A 19,457-nucleotide genomic window follows, 5' to 3' on the forward strand; every position below is an offset into this window, starting at 1 on the left:
CGCATCTCAAAATCCACTATGTACATTGAAACGAATATTAAAGTCGCACTGATGAGCTGAGAGGAGCTGAAACGTCTCAATAAACGTCTTGTCAAATAAAAGCAATCTTTAGGTGAAGAGCAATCAAATCTAACAATGTAAATCAAAATCATCACACTGTGAAATCAGTAAGAGAACAAGAAGAATTACGTAAGAGATTTTTGTGTCATTCTGTTTAATTTTGATTTTTTTGGTGGGCAAACATTCGTTAATAATTACCGTATTTCTTCTTGATAACACATCTCTTCTAAAAGAGGACATTTTATGTTAATTTTGTGGACCAATATAAATCAACTTTGAAGGGTTCTAAAGTTTAATAAATCAATCATTATCTGCCTGTTTCAAGCATTTTTAAGGGTATTTGGATGAAAACATATTTCACAGCGGGTACATCACTGAAAAAAAGTCGAGAACCACTGTTATAGACTGCAGTACATTAGTCATTGGCTGGTCATGGCCACCACCTGATGGCGCCACTGAGTCACATGCGTGTTGTAATTACAAGACAACTGACCTCCGTCACTGAAAAATTCCTAGCTCCGCCCCTGCCTCCCTGAAACTCGGATAACCGATATTTTTAAGTTGCGTTTTTAACATCTTACATCGGCCCCGGGTGGGCAACAAAATGCTGAAATCCGATTGGCTGCCTTGTTGCAAATGCGTGGTCTCCTCGCGCTACTTCATTATGATAATTGCAACGACTCTATTTAATGAGACAGCAAGCACCTAGAAGTTACCCCCAACGCTAAAAAAAAAAAGACAGGAAAAAAATAATTGTAACCCCCTCCCAAGCCGCACGTCCGGTTATCTGGGGGCTACTGTGTCTTTAAAGGGGTGTTGGTCGACGGAGAGGTAGCACATAGGTTTAATTTAGTCGCACAGGAACACGGAGTACGCTATTTTTTTATTTATTTTTTTTTGCGAGTGTTGTTGACCTCCGAGAAAGCAGCAGCAGCTGTAGCAGCCGTGCGTGCAACCTGCAAGCCATGGGAGGTGAGTCGTTTTTGTTTTTTTTTTAATTCTCATTCATTAAGCATCGAGATGATCCTTGCATGAATACACAAACATGCAGTCTAGCATTGATTGTGTTTGTCTGTCGTGACAGAAGACGAGACTCGTCAGAAATTGCTGCGCAATGTGAAGAAAGAGGTGCGTTGTGCATTTATTGCCCATTTTCGCCTTTTAGAATCGCATACATGGGCGCAGAAGGCAAAAAAAAAAAAAAAAAAAAAAGAACGCACTCTGTATATAGCCATGATGGTGATGATGCGGGTGATGACGACGATGCTGATGGTGCGCGCGCGCACACGCACGCGCGCACACCATTTTCCGTTTGCCTGTTTGATCGCGATGGCAATTATTGTGGCTTTTCTGTTTTCCATCTGATTAGCTCGAAAACGGCAGCAGATTGAAACTCTCGATTCTCCATTGAGAGAGAGAGAGAGAGAGAGAGAGAGAAAACATGGCTGTTTTTTTCCTGTCTTTTTTTTTTTTTTTCTATTCCCAAGTGAGAAACACGGTACTTCCCCCTCACCTGTGACTCATTGCATCTCAAACATACGCACGAGGAGGGGCAACATTTGACAGTATACGCCGGTTATCAACATCCAGCTCTGGATGGGGAAAAAGATTCTCAGTTTTTGATTTTTTCATCACGATAGCTGAAGAGATGGACTTTTTCAATTGTTTAGTAACAACAATATTGTCATTTTAGAGCTGGGGTGTCAAATTAATTTTTATCGTGGGCCACGTTCTTGTTTGTAGCGGAGGGCCGTTTTGACTGAAATTAAAAAAAATTTAGTACAATATGAGCTTTGAACATTTACTTAGATTTGACATTAGAAGCCAGATAAAAAACAGTTAAAAAGGATTAGAAAAAAAATTGTTGCTTTATTTATTTATTTATGTAATTTTTTGTTGTTTTTTTTATTTATTTATATTTATTTATATATTTTAATTATTTAATTTTAATATTGTTTCAATTTTTTATGGTGTTTATTTATTTTTTATCACTCTTACATTTTGTCAAATTTGGTGTTTTAGTCAGAAACTTGAAGTCGTAATTAGCAACTGGCGAGGCACATAAAATGATGTGGCGGGCCGGATTTGGCCCCCTCGCCTTGAGTTTGACACCTGTGCTTTAGAACGATGGTTCACAACATTTTTTTTACTTCCCTGTGAAGCATGTTTTTCAGCCTTACCCATATAAAAAAAAACAATCACTCGCATCTTATTTGTAGTAGTATCACCAGGTGTGTTTATTTAAAAACTCGTCTGCCAAGGAAATTGCGACATTTAGCATCGAGAAACAACTTAACAAAATAAAGGCAGTGTTTTTCAATTTAGCAATAAGTAGCTTCATGTTCCATTTATTTTGCTCTTTATTTGAAAAGAGAAATTTTCCTGTCATTGCATTGAAAAGCATTCGTCTCCACTAAAAAAGGGTTAGCAGTGTACTTGTACTTTATAGAAACAGTAATAACATAAAATAAAATGTGAAGAATGCAACAGTTTAGGCATATGATTTAATGCTGCAATTCATGCAGATCAAAACAAACAATAATAATATGCTTCTACTATAAATACATTGTAACAATGCTCATAATACATATGCCAGCAATTATTATCTGTCTTCATGTGTTGCGCTACCATTTGTGTTCAAATATCAGTCGGTTGTTCCGTGTTCCTAAAAACTAACTAGCGATGCTATCTGTTAGCATGTCAAAATCAATGATTTGGTTGCTATAATGATTTAAATGTTTGCTTGTTTTTTAGTTTGAGAGTAAACTTGAGCTCAGACTGGTATTAAACCAAATATGTATTTTTTTTTTTCTTTTTGATGCATGTACAGGTCATGAATGAACACTAATATTTTTGTCTCATAGGTGAAACAGATCATGGAGGAGGCGGTGACCAGGAAATTTGTGCACGCCGATAGCAGCCACATCATTTCATTCTGCGGTAGGAAAATTTGCATTTTGAGGGGGGGAATTAATCAGACAAATTATAAATTTACCTCTAAATTGTTAATTCCCTGATTTCGCATCACAGAATTGGCCACTAATAAACATCCTTATAATTATATCCGGTTACTATAAGAGAATTCGCACACTTGGCAAGCGCCTAAGCCCCTCGGGAATTTTCTATCGGGTTAAACGTGTAATTAAATATGCCTTGTGACAATTAATTAAAATGGCTCTGCTTGTTTAAATGACTTAGACTTTTTGCATGTGCGGTGATGCAAGCTATTCTCAAGTAACCGCCACGTGTTTGCCAAAGAAGAATTTTATATAAATTGTGAGATAACGCTTCTCAGAGGTGTTGATGCTAACCGGCAGTCAGGTGTGTGTGTGTGTGTTTGTCGTTCACATCCTTCATATCCTAGCAACGGTGTTTGGATCAATTGTACCACCTGCGCTTTTCTTACACCTGTTTTTTTGTTATCGATGCGCAGTTATGAAATTACTTTCCATAAATGAGATGTAAACTGTCAAACGACTATGATACCTGGACTTAAAGTCAAGTTTATTCTATGACCGGGCTCCTAGTAGCTTAATTCAATCGTACATCAAGGAATCATTGTGTTGATCAAATTGTGTGTGTGTGTGTGTGTGTGTAGCTGTAGTGGAGGCTTGCGTGCTGCATGGGCTGAAGCGACGTATAGCGGGACTGCTGTGCAGCAACAAGGTGGCGGCGCTTTTCATGAAAGTGGCCAAAAGCTTCACGCCTGCAGAGCAACTGTGCCACAAGGTCCAAGAGCTGGAGCAGCTTATAGAAAACAGGTGCTAAATAAATATCAATATCGGTGAAATTAGGCTGTTTGTATGATTTTTTTTTTAACCTTTGTGCAGTATTTTGAGCATTTTGGGGTCATTATCTTCCAATTTCTTGCGGTATTTTGGCCAAGTGATAGCACACTCCTGGTAGTGTGATATAAGATGTTAAACTTTGAAATGCTGTCACCATCTGGATGAATTTTCAGCTGCCTAGTGTAGTCTTTCAACGCTTTCACTTAGATGTGAAATGTATTTGATGTAAATATTAAGGGATTGGACAAAATACCGCACAAGAGTTCATACACTTGTTCAGACCATTAAAAATGGATATTTGACGTCAGTGGCCGTTATTGGTAGTGAATGAGTCGAATGTAGCTAATTTTATCTTCTATAGTGTTTTTTTTCTTAAATACATGTAACTTCTGAGGTTATGCGAGACTTTAAAGTTTTGCACAAGCATCAGCAATTCTATTTTAATACTGTGACAGGGAGAGTGCATTTTACTTTCAAATTAAGAGCAAAATAATTGTAACATGAAGGAACTTATTGCCAAATTATGCTGTAGTGCCTCCTTTGCAAAACAATGCCTGTCTTTGTTTAGTTACGTTTTATATTGATGCAAATGCCTGGAAGGAAGAATTTTTACCTCTTCAAGGCCATTTGGTTTAGGGCAGGGGTGGACGACTCCAGTCCTTGAAAGCCACATTCCTGGATGTTTTGGATGTTTCCTTCCACCAGCACACCTGATTGAAATGATCCTATCATCAACTACTTTAGCAGAAGCATGATCATTTGAATTTGATGTGTTGAAAGAAGGAACCTTCTAAAACAGCGGCCCTCCAGGACAGGAATCGCCCACCCCCGGATTAGGGGTACCACTGTAATGACGCCCCCTGTCCTCTCTGGTATCTTACCGTGTCTTCCAGCAAACAGAACAATTCTTCGCAGGGCAACGATCGCAGTCGGCAGTCCAAGTTGAACAATCTTCCGCCTCAGGCCCTCAAACACTTGTGGATCCGAACGGCTCTGCTGGAGAAACTCCTGGACAAGATCATTCTTTATTTAGTGGAGAACTCCAGGTGTTTGTTTACATGATTTGCATGACCGGAGTCAACTACAACACATCTAAATGATCCATCCGTTTGATTCTTTCCTGTAGTACCTTTTATGAGAAAGAAGCCATGCTGATGGACCCTGTGGATGGACAAATTCTTGCATCCCTCTTGGGTAATCGTAGTTGACGTTATAGCCATTATTAGCGAAGGTTTTCATACCCGTGCGTGGTTTTGACTTGCTCTAGCAGGTGACAAAAGACATATTCTAGGTCTGTTTCGCACTTTCGTGACAACCTTGCCTTTCAGTGGGCCCCTGCGCCTTGGAGTATACCCAAGTGAAAACCGCCGACCATTTCTGGACCGACCCATCAGCTGACGAGCTGGTACAGAGGCACCGGATCCACAGCGGCCGCTGTCGACAGGATTCTCCCTCCAGGAGGCCTGCCCTGGTTAGTTAGTAATTCGGTGAGTGCGGATTTGAGTGTATAATCCTCCTTTGTCGTCGAATAGATTCAGAAGAGACAGTCCAGTGGCAGCATGGACGATCGCCCTCTGGTGTGGGCGAGGGAGTATGTGGAATCACTGCACCAAAACTCCAGAACCACACTGCTGTTCGGCAAGAACAATGTCCTGGTCCAGCCGGTATGTCAGGTCTAAGTGCTAGTGTTGTAGTCTCAAGGTCGGTTTTGGTTTAGGTAGAAACCGTTGCCTGAACACATTTGAACCCTCAAACTATCGCCCTCTGGTGTGGGCGAGGGAGTATGTGGAATCACTGCACCAAAACTCCAGAACCACACTGCTGTTCGGCAAGAACAATGTCCTGGTCCAGCCGGTATGTCAGGTCTAAGTGCTAGTGTTGTAGTCTCAAGGTCGGTTTTGGTTTAGTTAGAAACCGTTACCCGAACACATTTGAACCCTTGTGCATTCATTTTAAAAAGACTACTCCCGCGTTTTTTGTACCAACGTGGTAAAAAAATAACCATTGAGTGGTCTTTGATGCCACCTACAATGCTTTCTCCTTTGATTTCACAAAGAAATCACCGAAAAGTTCCCACATTACCCTGTATGCACGAGGGTTAAGGGTCATCTTGGAATCAAACGTATTTTTACTCTGTCTCAGACAGGGCAGACCCGGATTTTTGATTGAGACCAGTCTAGACCATGCCAGCAATACTGTGATCAGTGAGAATCGCAGAGTTCTCAGTCTTGACCTCCAAAACTCTTAGTACTGCCTCTGCCTCAATACCCTCAAGTAGATAATGTCTTGGTCTCGGTTGGTGTGATCTTGACTGATGAGATTGTCTTCTGGACTCTGCACCTAATGAGCAAATATCACCTGACTCTGCAGAGGGACGACATGGAGGCCATTCCAGGATACCTCTCGTTGCATCAAACCGGAGAGCTGATGACACTCAAGTGGACGCCCAATCAGCTAATGAATGGCAACGTGGGGGAGCTGGATTCTGAGAAGAGGTAGGCTCAACAGTGAGTTGGTCTGAGGACAAACATTGTTTACAATGTTATCCCCCGCCCCCGCAGTGTCTATTGGGATTACGCCATGACAATTCGTTTGGAGGAGATAGTATATCTCCACTGTCACCAGCAAGGTAATTTGTTCCGGAGATTCTGGTGTCGATTGCCACTAACTCTGAAAGCTTTCTTCTCAGTCAACAGTGGCGGAACACTGGTGTTGGTGAGCCAGGACGGCATCCAGAGGCCCCCTTTACATTTCCCCAAAGGGGGTCACCTGCTCCAGTTTCTTACCTGCCTGGAGACGGGCCTTCTTCCTCACGGTCAGCTGGAGCCGCCGCTTTGGAATCAAAGAGGAAAGGTGACTAATTATTGGATGCCACATCCTAGAGTTGGCACGGATTCACTGTTTTGTTCTCATTCGTAGGGAAAGGTTTTCCCCAAATTGCGCAGGAGGAGCCCGCATAGTTCATGCGATTCAGTTTCTGATAAAGAGGATGACGAGGCAACAGATTACGTGTTCCGGATTCTTTTTCCGGGCAATCAAATGGAGTTCAGTAAGTGTCCGAACTCAATCGCTTGCTTCAACTGGCCATCCCTAGGCTTCAGTCCAGTCCTCACAATCCCCAAAAATTCTTGGGAATGTCTAAGCTAAACCATTGGGTTCGGGTTAGGGTTAGCTAACCCTTATATCGTATCTACGTATATTGTGCTGCACATCTGAGGAGGCTGAAGGATTTCAAAGATGTATTTGGAGTATTTGTTTTACCTCTACCATATTTGAAACATCTACTAAGATGCAGAAAGCTAAATTGTGAAAACGTTTTGAGAATGACCGTCTTTCTCTTCATAAAACAGTTTTTTCCCCAAAAGGTTTTGTTTGAAACCTGCAAAATTTGAACACAGGAAAAATCACGAGCCACTTCAGTTTGTATCTGCCATAGACAACTGTCTACTCTTGAAACAATGGTGGGGGTTTGTCATTCTACCCAGTGCCTTTAGAGCTGATGGATCAGGGTATAAACATGTGGCAACCAACACCCAGGAAGTCCTCAGGTTCCTCCTGCTCACAGACTGGATCGTCTGATAGTTCTCTGCCAAGTGGCTGCAGTCAGGAAAGGTATGACCGGTGCCTCGTTTCCACATAGAAAGCCTGGATCTCATTAAATCGACTTTGCCAGGGCTCCTCTGAAGCTCCTCTGTGACACCATGAAGTACCAGATCATCTCCCGCGCATTCTACGGATGTGAGTGCAAATACCACTCTAATCTTCTGTTGACTACAACTTTTCTCATGCATGTTTTACTTTCCACTCCAGGGTTGGCGTACTGCCGTCATCTATCCACAGTTCGCACCCACCTCTCTGCTCTGGTCAACACCACCATCATTTTCCCTGATGTGCCCTCAGACGCACAGGGAGGTCTCTCAGCTGACGTCTGGGCCAAGTTCCTCCAGGACAGCTCTGTAAGTTACGCAAAAAATGGCTTCAGTGGGGTGCACGAGGACTCTTTAAAAAAAAAAAACATGAGAAACCTCTGAAAATTTAAGTCAGTATAGACCCTGCACAAAAAAATTGCCATTGTAAAAATGGAAAACCTTTCAAATTCATCTTTGACTGTCAGTACGGTTTTCAGGTCAGATCAGGAGGAGGGGGAAAAACCCTCAACGCCCCATTCTCAAGATTTGATCTAATCATTGGAGCTTTTCGGACCTTGTTGGCCAGGGAGGGAAAGTTCTGGGATTTGGTTCTAATTTATTCTATGCATGTCCCCCCTTTTGACTGAACACATTTTATAGGAGTTACTAATTCCACTTGAATAAATTAAAATAATTTCCAGGCTTATGAAGAGCTTGAGATACACAGGCTGGTCTATTTTGGAGGTGTGGCCCCCTCACTGCGCAAGGAGGTCTGGCCCTTCCTGTTGGGACACTACCGTTTCACCATGACCGAAAAAAGCAGGCTGGAGGTATTTGTACCTTTTTAACTTTCAAAATATTGCGGACACTTGAAGATTTTCCGTCTGTGATTCAGTTTGATGAGCAGATGCGCCTCATGTACGAGCAGACCATGAAAGAGTGGCAAGGCTGCGAGGCCATTGTGCAACAGAGGGAGCGGGAGAAACACGCAGAGGCCCTCGCCAGGTGTTTGTCCGGAACCAGTGTCGAGCGAGAGCCAGTTGTGGAGCAGGACTCTACTATAAGCACAGATGTAAGTTAACTTTAGCGGTGAAGGCAAACTGTATTGAACTAACTACTTGTCCGACGTTTTTCTGTTTTGGGTTTTTCTTCGGCTCCAGTCATCGCTATGCAGTAGCTCTGACCCGCAGAACACGCGGTCACAGAGCGACTCCAGCAGCAGCGCGCCGGTAAGACAAAAACGTTTGTGTGTAGAATTTGTGTGAATCCCGTCCAGATGTACTGTGGAACTCTAACTAAAATGACCAGAGACTCCTACACAGGCCAAGTGACCAGAGTCTGAAATGGATCCGTTTCTTGACTCAATTACTGTTTTCGTTTCTCTGGTCACATCCCTTCTTTCTAATCGCTAGGTGTTTGCATCAGTTGATACTGCGGATCCCATGGAGATGAGGCCGGAAGGAGATAAAAAAGAGCACAAAAGTCCAGTGAAGGACATCTCAGTTTGTCCCTCTGAGTCCAGCATCCAATCCTGCACGGATATATCAAAACCACCGCCAGTTTGCAACAGCTACCTTATTTTAACAGAGCCAGCTATTGTATCGGCAACCTCTCGGCAGTCCGTGAAAGCATCGGAGATCTTGAGTGAGGAATCTACAGCTGGATCAAAGCCAGACACGGTCAAGGGACTTGGGTCAGTGCCAAAGGACAACCTCTCGGGGAGTAACAAGGAGAGTAATGAAGCTAATGGGGTAACTGAGTTCTCCGAAGCTGAGGCTGAATCCGAAAACGCCAACAACTCAAACACAATCATCGATTCGAGAGCTCCACCAAACAACGCCAACGTTATTAGACTGGAAACGGAGATTCAGAACGAGTATTTCCAAGCGCCACCGCTCGGACAAACTCTTCAAGCACAAAAAAGGGAAGATCAAGAACGGGACTCGACAGAAAGAAACGAGATAGCAACGATGGAGAGCGATCCGGGGAGTTCTGAAAAAGCAGAAACACTCGACACCCTGCGCACACAGTTGTTGGCCGCCTGTCTCCTCGAGGCGGAAAATGCTGAGTCGGCAGATCCAGGGTTGTCCGAAGCCAGAAACGTATCCAGTATCTCAAACTCACCAGTGAGGCAAGTACTAGATGCTCTCCAGTCAGCGTCCCGCGGTAGCCTTTCCCTATCGTCCCATACCCGCCAGTCCCCGGACTCGGATGACTCTCCCTCCGCCTTGGAGATGGAGGACATACCAGCTGGGGTGACCTGCCTGAACGTGGAGGAACTCAACACCAGGCCTTTGACGGTCCTCGCGGCGCCGCCGGCGTGTCTGGCTCGGAGAGCCAAGCTTGCCCGCGAGGACCTTGTCCTGGATCCATCTATGGATACAGCTTGCAACACCAGTCCCGAGGACACGGATCAGGGGCTCTCTGAAGACGAACCCGATGCGGAAAACGGATTTGCTGCGCCGGACTCCGGCGAGGTGGGAGCAGAGTCCAAAAAGGAAGACTCCTCAGCTCAACAAATGTACTCTGTAAGTGCGAGCGCCTTACATTCGGAGCAGTTACGGCCATTACAAACTCTTTCGATTCTAGATCATAGGTGTCAAACTCCAGTCCTCGAAGGCCGGTATACTGCATGTTTTGCACTTCACTGTACTCCTTAAGAACAGGTTGGACAACCAAATATTTTGATTGATGCATTTTCCTTCCACCTAATTTAGTTACTTTATTCATTCAGTTTATATTATTATTTTTATATTATATATATATTTATATATATATACCCACATTATTTTTTTACAATATACCGTATTTCCAATTGAGCACTAAGCACTGGGCCGTGCATAGCAAAACTATCCGTATTAGTGACGCTTTTTTTTTTTTTTTTAAGTTATATACCATGATTTTACCGGTAGGGCCTGAGTTTAACACTCATTATAGACTGTGGATGCAATGTATTTTAACTATTAAATTAAATTGTTGATCTCCTTTTTTTTTTTTCGAATGGCAGCAAGAAACCATGGACATGTACCTAATTAACTTGCATCGCATTGACAAGGACGTCAGAAGGTGTGACCGTACATACTGGTACTTCACCCCTCAGAACTTGAACAAGCTGAGGAATATTATGTGCAGGTAACAAAAGTCTACAGAACAACCGCAAATTTCATTTGATTGTTTTTTCACTCCTTGGGCTGTTGTGATGTTTTGTAGCTACGTGTGGCAACACCTGGACACGGGTTACGTCCAGGGCATGTGTGACATTCTCGCTCCCCTGCTGGTTATTCTCGATGATGGTCAGTATTTCATGGTTACGAATTTAAATTGTCAACCAGTGTAACAATTTGTCAACGGTGGATTCACAAATCAGTTGAATTCCATATTGAATTTTTAAATAACGCTATTTGTTTGAACTGCTGTTTTTAGAGGTGATGGCGTTCAGCTGCTTCACCGAACTGATGAAAAGGATGAACCAGAACTTTCCTCATGGGGGCGCCATGGATTCTCACTTTGCCAACATGCGCTCGCTCATTCAGGTATGCGGATTGCAGGTAGAAATCGAAAGATGGAATAACGTCATGCGTTTGACAAAAACAGGGCTCATGTCGTGAAGATTACTTTTGAGTTCTTGAAGAAAATCGTCATAGAAGTGACACTAATTGTTTTAAAGTTGTATAAGCTTATTTTACCAGTCTGACCCACTTGAAAATAGTTTTTCCTCCATGTGGCCCCTGAGATAAAATCAGTTTGACTCCCCTGTTTTCAAAGAAATTAAGTGTAGAATTAGATTTTCATTTTCAGCATGAGCCTGATTTTCTGACAACTCTTCACGTTTGTTCTAATTTATTGAAACATACTAGATCCTGGATTCAGAGCTGTTTGAGCTAATGCAGCAGAATGGCGACTACACCCACTTCTACTTCTGTTACCGATGGTTCCTCCTGGACTTTAAAAGAGGTATGAAATATCAACAGAAAATGTTACACGATGCTTCCTCAGTACGGTAGACTGAAAGTGCCAAAATTAAATGAATACATGTACTATTGAATAATTAAATAAAAGTCATTTATAAAATGCATTATTCATTAATTTGTCGTTTTAATTATTCAAATATTAAATACATTATATATATTTTCATGTAATTATTTAAATACCAAATAAATTAAATATATATAATTTTTTTAATATCACACACACACATATATATATATATATATATATATATATATATATATATATATATATATATATATATATATATATATATATATATATATATATATATAGCAAAAGGTATAGCAAAAGGTCAAACGGCGGTCCTTACGAGTGTTGCGCACCTGTGGAGTCTGTCTTCTAAAATTGCGGTCACGCTTGGGTCAATGTCGTGACCACAAGATGCGGAAATAACTAAAAACGTCAATAAATGTCTCCACTTTCCGTTGTATAAAATCGTTTTCTGCAGGGAAAGGCTTCCATAAACTCAGCAAGATTTGAGCGAAATCAGGCTTTGGCCCCGCCCACAAATTTTGACGCGCAAGTTAAATTCATGGAGCGCCACAAATTTATTTCATTAATGAATCATTTAATGAATGAATCAAACCCTTATTGAATTTTGGCACTTTGGGTCGTCATGAGCTGACCTGTATTTTCCGATCCAGAAATGGTGTACGATGACGTTTTCTCCGTGTGGGAGACGATCTGGGCGGCGGCGTACACCACCTCGGAGCATTTTGTCCTTTTCATCGCACTGGCGCTGGTGGAAATGTACAGGGACATCATTCTGGAGAACAACATGGACTTCACCGACATAATCAAGTTTTTCAACGGTAACGCACAGCATACTCTTATGACAATCCACGCATTTAACATTTCCCGCTCTTACGAGATCTGAAATCTCCTTCCTTGTCTCCTCAGAAATGGCCGAGCGGCACGACATCCCGCAGGTCCTAACCATGGCTCGAGACTTGGTACACAAAGTCCAGACGCTTATAGAAAACAAGTGATTGGGAAGCGTTGTTAATTGGCCTTTTGAAAATGTTATCATCATAAAATGTTAAATGCAGTAAAGCTCTACTCTTAAGTGGTGAAACCTGATTATCAGCTGAAGACTATCTTTATTGAGATATTTAAGGCCAGTACATTGATTTGTAAGTGTTATTGTTCATCTGGTGAATGTACCCTTGTTGGAACAGCTTCGGGATGTTTATTTTGCCTTAAATGTCGCTATTTTTTTCGGGCATACAAATACATACCTTTCTAATGTCTTGTGGTGCGTTTATGGGTATGGGAAAGGATCAGGAGAAAAAAAATGTGCTGGGCGTGTCCATCGTTATCAATTGTTGGCATCCATCTTGTAGAGGATTTTTTGGTGTGCTCGGCAAAAACGTGATTTTAAGACTTCATTTAGTACACATGTAAGATCCCATTCTCATATTTTAATGTCCACCCGCTCTGATATTATTGTGTTTGTTTAAAACAACGTAATCTTGTTTTTGAGGTCAATTTACACTTCATTGAAAATTGAAAATTTTGACTGCTCATGTTAGGCTTTTACCAAATTATATGGGATAGGGATTAAGGCACAGGTGTCAAACTCCAGTCCTCGAGGGCCGGTATCCTACATGTTTTCAAACCCTTTCCCTCAAAAACACCGGATTCAAATGATTGGGATCATTTCGAAGCTCCTGCAGAGCTTGCTAATGAGCTACTTATTTGAATCAGGTGTGTTGGGGAAAGAAAACCGGAAAACACGCAGGATGCCGGCCCTCGAGGACTGGAGTTCGACACCTATGGATTAAGGCATAGATGTCAAACTCCAGTCCTTGAGGGACGGTGTCCTGCATGTTTTGTCTCCCAACACACCTGATTTATTAGCAAGCTTTGCAAGGAACTCGTAAACGATCCTAATCATTTTAATCCGAGAGGTTCGAAAGCATGCAGGATACCGGCCCTCCAGGACTGCACTTTTGACACCCGTGGATTGAAGTCTTATTTTGGCGGTCGTATGAACAGAAATCTCGATTGATGAGTTATTTCAAAACATTTCATGCTAAAGCGCAAGGTAGACACTGCAGCTTAAATCTAAACGATCAATGCTTCTCGAGCAGGGGTGTCCAAACGTTTTCATTTGAGGGCCCTGTATGAAAAATGGGAGGAGGCAAGGGCCACCTTTAAAATTTAAAAGTAGTTTGTAGCTATTTTTTTCAACTTCCTCTATCACTCCGCCACCATTTACTTATAAAGTCGACTTGGTGACAAGTTAAATTTGACTCTTTCTGTCATGGGCCGATAAAAAATTCACAGCGGGCCACAAATGGCCCCCGGGCCGTACTTTGGATATCTGTTCTAGAGCTTTTGTTTAGTTTCACGATCAATGCTTACGTGTCGCCATGCGTTTCTCTGAAACATGCCAGTGTTTGTTTGTGGATTGCTGTGCTATTTGGTCCAAAAAGTTTGCTGTATAAAATGTGAGACCCATTGTACAAAGCTAGCACATTTATTAAATGCAATACAATGTCTATACATGGGATTTACCTAATGGTGAACGGAGAGCTCAGAAAAAAAAATATTTCATTGGAAACAAATTTTATTTTATTTTTTTCTGTCTCAAATGATGTAACTTGTTAGAATTTATTTATTGTGAATTAAAATAATCTATTTTGCATTTCACGTGCCTTGTGTTTTGTTGACGAGCAACAAATTGGGGCATTCAAATGTATTTAGTGACCTTGACCTTGTCTAAAATGTAATTCAGCAGCTTTTGAAATGCTACATTTTTTCTGGATAAACTGTGCTTGCATTATAGAGTATTAAAGGGACAATGTGTAAAATTTAGCTAAGACAGCAGAGTGCTCTGCATTTACCATTGTGCATCGCTAAAACAGACATGGCACCCTCCGGGGGAGTGCCACCCCCCCATATAAAGATAACTAGATCTAAAATTACATTTAAAACATACTGTTGGTCATTAAGAACACATTTTGCAAGTTTTTGAAATTTATTATCATGTATTCCTTTTTAATGATAAACAGTCCCTTCAAGTGAAAAACGGTCCTAATCTTCCACAGTGCCACGAAGTAATTAGTACTTTTAGTACCTACAGTATTCAAATACTTTAGCCCAGACTCTTCAAAACAAAAACAACGTAAAAACACATATTTGGGATTGAATGAGTTCAACTTTAATTTACTCTCGAGTCCAAGACTAATGTGAGACCTACTGGAAACTTCCACTTAAAATAGTGTTGAATGGACGACAAAGGCAAAAGTAAGTTAACATTTTATTCGAAAATAAAGACGCACACAAAACAGTAATTTCACCTAATTCAGTCAGATGCTTAGATAAAAAAAAAAAAAAAAAAAACACGGGGTGAACCGTCAACATTTCCCGCTAAATTGTTCTAAATCGGACGAATCAGATTCTTCATGAAAACGACTCCCGGGATAGAGCTGCACAAACACACTTGCTTGATTGAGCATTGTGAGAACTAGTTCAAACAAACTTTAACTGCTGGATATCAAATGGGTGGAAAGTCTACTTAGACGACACACAAGGCAAGGGTATTAAAATTGCACCCAAAAAACACAGACCGAGTATGCATGGAATGTATACAGCAAGAAAATGAAAACTGCGATGGTGGCGGAGGTGTAAAAACAAAAAAATTCAAAACTCCAACAACAACAGCATTTCCTTGGTTGCCTTGCAGAATCCTGAGCCTTAACGGTAGTGACGGGGTGGAGGACTGTGATTGGATGCCCTCCTAGGCGGACTATGGCGGGACATGCGAGGGGGGGATTGGTAGCGCGGCGGCGGCGATCCTCGGTAGGGCGGCGAAAAGCGGCCCCTGGATCGAGAGCGGGACCTCGAGCGACCCCAGTTGGGGGTGCCTCTATCGTCGTAGACGCGGATGTAGGCCGTCTCCCCCTGCAAACGAGGACAAGAGTGAACGTGCCGGCCCGCGTGGGATGGCCGAGGCGGGGGGTCTTCCACTCACTTGGTGAGAACGGAACTCCGTGCGATCCAGTCGGCGCAAGGCGTAATCCATGTCCTCGCGGCGGAGGAATTCCACAACGCCCTCCCCGTCCCGCTGCACGTCGGCGAAGCAGACGTCGCCTGCCTCGCGCATGTGATCCTTCAGATCTTGCCAACTGCCGCTTGGGGGTAATCCTGAGACGGCAAAAACCCATTATGAAAAAAAAAAGGTCTCATCCAGTCCAATTCATGGAAATTCTTCTCCTCAACTCAGCTCTGAAATTGATCCCGACTAACCCTTGTGAGAGGCAACCACCAATTTCTCAAAATATGAACAGACTTGGACATTGGGGACAATTATTAGGCCTTAACTTTAAGGGTGATACAAGGGGTTTGAAAAATTTGATTGGAAAGGACAAAAGGTAAGACCTACCAGTCACTGGTTTTGGGATTATGCAGATTTCAGTAACTCGTGAAATCCTCTTACACCACATGATAGAAATGTACTTTCCCTAAAGAAGTCCAGTCCAATCCTTGCGGTCCGCCACATGACTTTCTCCAGTCCGCCATCAGCTAGACCTGCCTTTTGACTTGTGGAATCCAACTATTAGTCCCTTTGTTTCTCGGTCTGTATTCTGCTTTTCTAGTCGTCTCTTTACGCCGCGGTCCGCCATGAGCGAAGAAAAAACATTTCCTTACGGCTTTGTTCTCCTTAAAACGGGACGCTTTTGTCTTTCGGTTCTCTTTTTGGAAGACCTGCCTGTGACTCATGACATCCAGCTATTGGTCCCTTTGCCATCCAATCTACTGTGAGAAAAAAAAAAAACCCCGCCAATGACATGAGACTTGAAAGGAAAATATCCGCCAATGATTTTGTACATCCTTGCTAGTAGCCTCTTCACCGCCTATCACCCGCGACGTCCTCTAACTTGTGGTTTTGTCCTCCAGTCCGCCATGAGAGACTTCCCTGGCTACGACTCAGGACATCCATCCGCGTCGGATGTCTATAAGCAAGCGAGAGTTTCTCTAATTGCCCGATTCGGGACGTCGGTCTATAGGTAAGGTGACCGCAAGCGAAATAAATGTCCAACTGCCCTGCATGTCCTCAAACATACCAGTCTTTGTTCTTCGGTCCATTTTACGCAATGCCTATGACTTGTGGCTCCATCTAACTTTTGTCGTCCAGTCCGCCTTGAGAGGGTCAGGACATTTGCTCAACAACTTGCGTCGATTAGTCGGGACTTGGCTACAGGGGGTGAGACAACCACATTTCCTAAAGTCCTTTGTCTTCCAGTCTGCCGCGAAAGAGCAAGAAGGGCATGTCTACGCTTCGAGATTTCTTCTACAAGTCCCTTTCGGCTGAAGTCCGCCACGTGAGCAAGAAACATCTGCCTCCTGAATGTCCGCTTTTCTACCAATCCTTTTGTCCTGCGGTCCGCCACCAAGAAAATTTGACAGTGACTGTAAATCCACTTTCCTCCTAGTCCCTGTATGCAGCGGTCCGCCTTGGATCAAAGAAAATTATCTGCTAAGTGACCTCGGACGTCCGCCCTTGACCTTCCAACTGCTGCTAGTCTGTCTGCTTGTCCTCCAGCCCGCCATTAAAGACCGAGGAGGGACACACCTGCAAACAAGTCTTGCCGTGCATCTCACTAGTCCCTTTGACATCCGGTCCGCCATTAGACATGGCTGCCAGCAACTTCTGACTTCTAACCAAACGTCCCTTTGTGCAGTCGTCCGCCAAGGGAGGGGAAGAGACGCCTAAGACTCTGCATGTCCACTTCTTAGTGGTCCGCTTGCAATCCGAGGGCTATTATTAACGGGCTACGACTGTAGACGTCCACCTACCGGTTACTACTACACGGAACTCAGACCTCCGTGTCGGGGGTCCAAATCTTCCTCTGGGTCCTCCTCTATCTCCTCCTCCTCCACCACCCATTGGATTAAATTTACTAGAGGACCGAGGATACTCCACGCGCAGCTTATTGTCTCCAAAGCCATAGCCGTTCCTTCCATAGACGGCATCATCTGCATCCCTAAGAGAAGAGAGCACAGAACTCCTTACCAAGGCGGGACGCTTGCAGGCATGTTGCGGGTCCGTTTTTCCTGCCGTCAGTCGCTTGAGGCGCTAGAACAAAAAAACTTGACACCCGACACGAGGACGAGGCTTGGACCCGTCCCAAAACTCACCGTGGGTCTTCGAATCGGATAAAGGCAAACGGGATAGCTCCTCGGTTGTTCTTCAATTCAATCTCGCGGATTTTTCCGTATTTGTAGAACAGGTCCTCGATATCCCTCTCCTGGACATCCATGGGAAGATTCCCCACATAGATCCGTCCCTCCGACATGGCGGTGAAAAAAGATGTCCTGCTACTGAGACAGAGAGGGAACGGGGGGGAACCTATTGACTTTTAAGTTCGCTTTGGTTTGGTGGTTGTTGTTCGGTCTCCTAATGTTTGTCCAATCCGCCAATTCCTTATTTTAATCAAAGAATAATGAGAGAAAGCAGGGCTTGTTGCAATTAGATGAGCTCAAGACAAAGTGCTGTGTACTGAGAGTCCAGACCTGGAAATGTTAAAACACAGTAAGGGTAAAAAAAAAAAAAAAAGAAGAAGAAGCTGAAAGCAGCTTGAAAATATATTACTACTGGAGCTAAATACGCAAGTGATTTTATTTTTATTTCTTTTAAACAATCATAACAGATTTTAAAATCAGTAACTCATTCACAGGCAAGTTCAAATGGATTTTTGACTTCTACAGCCGTCAATGGCAGTGAATGAGCTTGCTCAATTGACAACCAAACATTGTTTACCTGTTTTCTGAGTTTGGTCATGTGATTTACAAACTGAACAATGATTTTGTGAGCAATTGCGATTATTTTCGATCGAGAGTAAATGGCAAAATGGCCACCTCTCAATATAAATAAAACAGAGGCATTTTTGCTTAATTTATGTTGCGCAAATGTAGTATTAAAGACGATTGAGCAATCCCTAAGAAAAACTGACTTGACTTCAACAGGTCATGGTTAATGCTGGGCAACATGGAAAATCTATTACACTATATGCAATTTTATATCACAAATTATATATTTTCACGTTTCTTCAGTTATTCCGTCCAAATGTATGCAACACATGATTACAGGCTGCCTTTTCTCGTTTTATTTTGAAGTTACACTACAACACCTGTATCAAATGAGTGGTGCAGTTTTCGCTATAAAAACATCAAAATCTCGGCAAAACAGTAAATATATTTACACAAATTTAGCTGAATGCATGAACAAATAGCTTCTCTGTCAGAAATTGAATTAAAAATACAAAAAGATGACCTCTACTTGAAATTAAACGATCACATTCATTGTGCAGAAAATGTTGGGGTTTTTTGGTCTTTTTTTTTTTTTTGCTCAATTTTAGAAACTTTTGTAGCAGCTAACGCTAAAAACGTCTCTTACCTGTAGGACCACTGAATGGAAATTTCCATAAGGCTACCAGAAATATTTATAATCAATCATTTAACGTTATGAAAAGACACAGGTGGACATTCCGAGGCCAAATCCAAATGTGACACAAATAACAGGCGATATTTGAGAAATTAAGCGTGTTTAAGTTTTATTTATGCGTTCGATAAACACGGCTATGGCTGACCAGTTCACAAAGGAATACACGGGGCCTAGCCGAGCTCGAGGCATTACTATAAAAACTCTTTCACGCTTGCGTTTATTTCTGTGAAAAAGACACGTTTTTCAAGACGCGCGTTTCTAAACGGCCAATTAACTAAAAAATGCTTTGCGTGTTTATTAATTACCGTTTATAGTGATCCGAATATCTTGAGGGGCGCCGATGCTACTAGCTCGTGCTTCGCTCTGCTTCCGTGTGAAGGTAACTAGCTAGCATTGGCTAATACAAGAGCGTCCTTGACTTCTTCTACGGTTTATTCATGACGGATGACCAAAATATTCCGTTGCGTTGCTGCTACCTCCGGAAGAGAGCAGTATTTCTTTAATTTAAAAAAAATG

General features: G+C 42.5%; 2 protein-coding genes across 2 annotated transcripts; one reads left to right on the forward strand and one right to left on the reverse strand.

The window, feature by feature from the left end:
* The first annotated feature begins 774 nt into the window (after positions 1–774).
* On the forward strand, positions 775–14,143 carry sgsm1b (small G protein signaling modulator 1b). The gene is made up of 25 exons (XM_088435628.1): positions 775–1,032; positions 1,145–1,188; positions 2,925–3,000; positions 3,659–3,821; positions 4,742–4,894; positions 4,975–5,042; positions 5,177–5,319; positions 5,381–5,512; positions 6,219–6,343; positions 6,410–6,477; positions 6,538–6,701; positions 6,768–6,897; positions 7,334–7,460; positions 7,522–7,586; positions 7,659–7,804; positions 8,179–8,307; positions 8,373–8,549; positions 8,638–8,706; positions 8,890–10,005; positions 10,485–10,609; positions 10,688–10,770; positions 10,901–11,010; positions 11,335–11,431; positions 12,133–12,300; positions 12,389–14,143. The coding sequence occupies exons 1-25, from the start codon at positions 1,026–1,028 to the stop codon at positions 12,475–12,477; spliced, it is 3,774 nt and encodes a 1,257-aa protein (XP_088291754.1). The 5' UTR covers positions 775–1,025; the 3' UTR covers positions 12,478–14,143.
* Positions 14,144–14,740: 597 nt separating this feature from the next.
* Positions 14,741–19,393, reverse strand: srsf9 (serine and arginine rich splicing factor 9). The gene is made up of 5 exons (XM_088434851.1): positions 19,247–19,393; positions 17,636–17,818; positions 17,294–17,481; positions 15,468–15,640; positions 14,741–15,397 (listed from the first exon to the last, which is right to left on the reverse strand). Exons 2-5 carry the CDS (start codon positions 17,791–17,793, stop codon positions 15,191–15,193), a joined length of 726 nt encoding a protein of 241 aa, XP_088290977.1. The 5' UTR covers positions 17,794–17,818; positions 19,247–19,393; the 3' UTR covers positions 14,741–15,190.
* Between the last annotated feature and the right edge of the window lie 64 nt (positions 19,394–19,457).

This window comes from Hippichthys cyanospilos, chromosome 15 (genome assembly GCF_059441005.1).
Source record: "Hippichthys cyanospilos isolate Australia breed blue-spotted pipefish chromosome 15, RoL_Hcya_1.0, whole genome shotgun sequence".
NCBI lineage: Eukaryota > Metazoa > Chordata > Actinopteri > Syngnathiformes > Syngnathidae > Hippichthys > Hippichthys cyanospilos.

Bases quoted from the DNA above. Each gene is read 5' to 3' on its own strand.
- sgsm1b (XM_088435628.1), top strand. The intron at 3,001-3,658 runs GTAGGAAAATTT...GTGTGTGTGTAG, and splicing joins CCACATCATTTCATTCTGCG to CTGTAGTGGAGGCTTGCGTG. The intron at 5,513-6,218 runs GTATGTCAGGTC...CTGACTCTGCAG, and splicing joins ACAATGTCCTGGTCCAGCCG to AGGGACGACATGGAGGCCAT.
- srsf9 (XM_088434851.1), bottom strand. From the start codon at position 17,793: ATGTCGGAGGGACGGATCTATGTGGGGAATCTTCCCATGGATGTCCAG. The intron at 15,641-17,293 runs GTAGGTGGACGT...TTGCCGTCTCAG, and splicing joins GTTCCGTGTAGTAGTAACCG to GATTACCCCCAAGCGGCAGT. The intron at 15,398-15,467 runs GTGAGTGGAAGA...CCTCGTTTGCAG, and splicing joins CGGAGTTCCGTTCTCACCAA to GGGGAGACGGCCTACATCCG.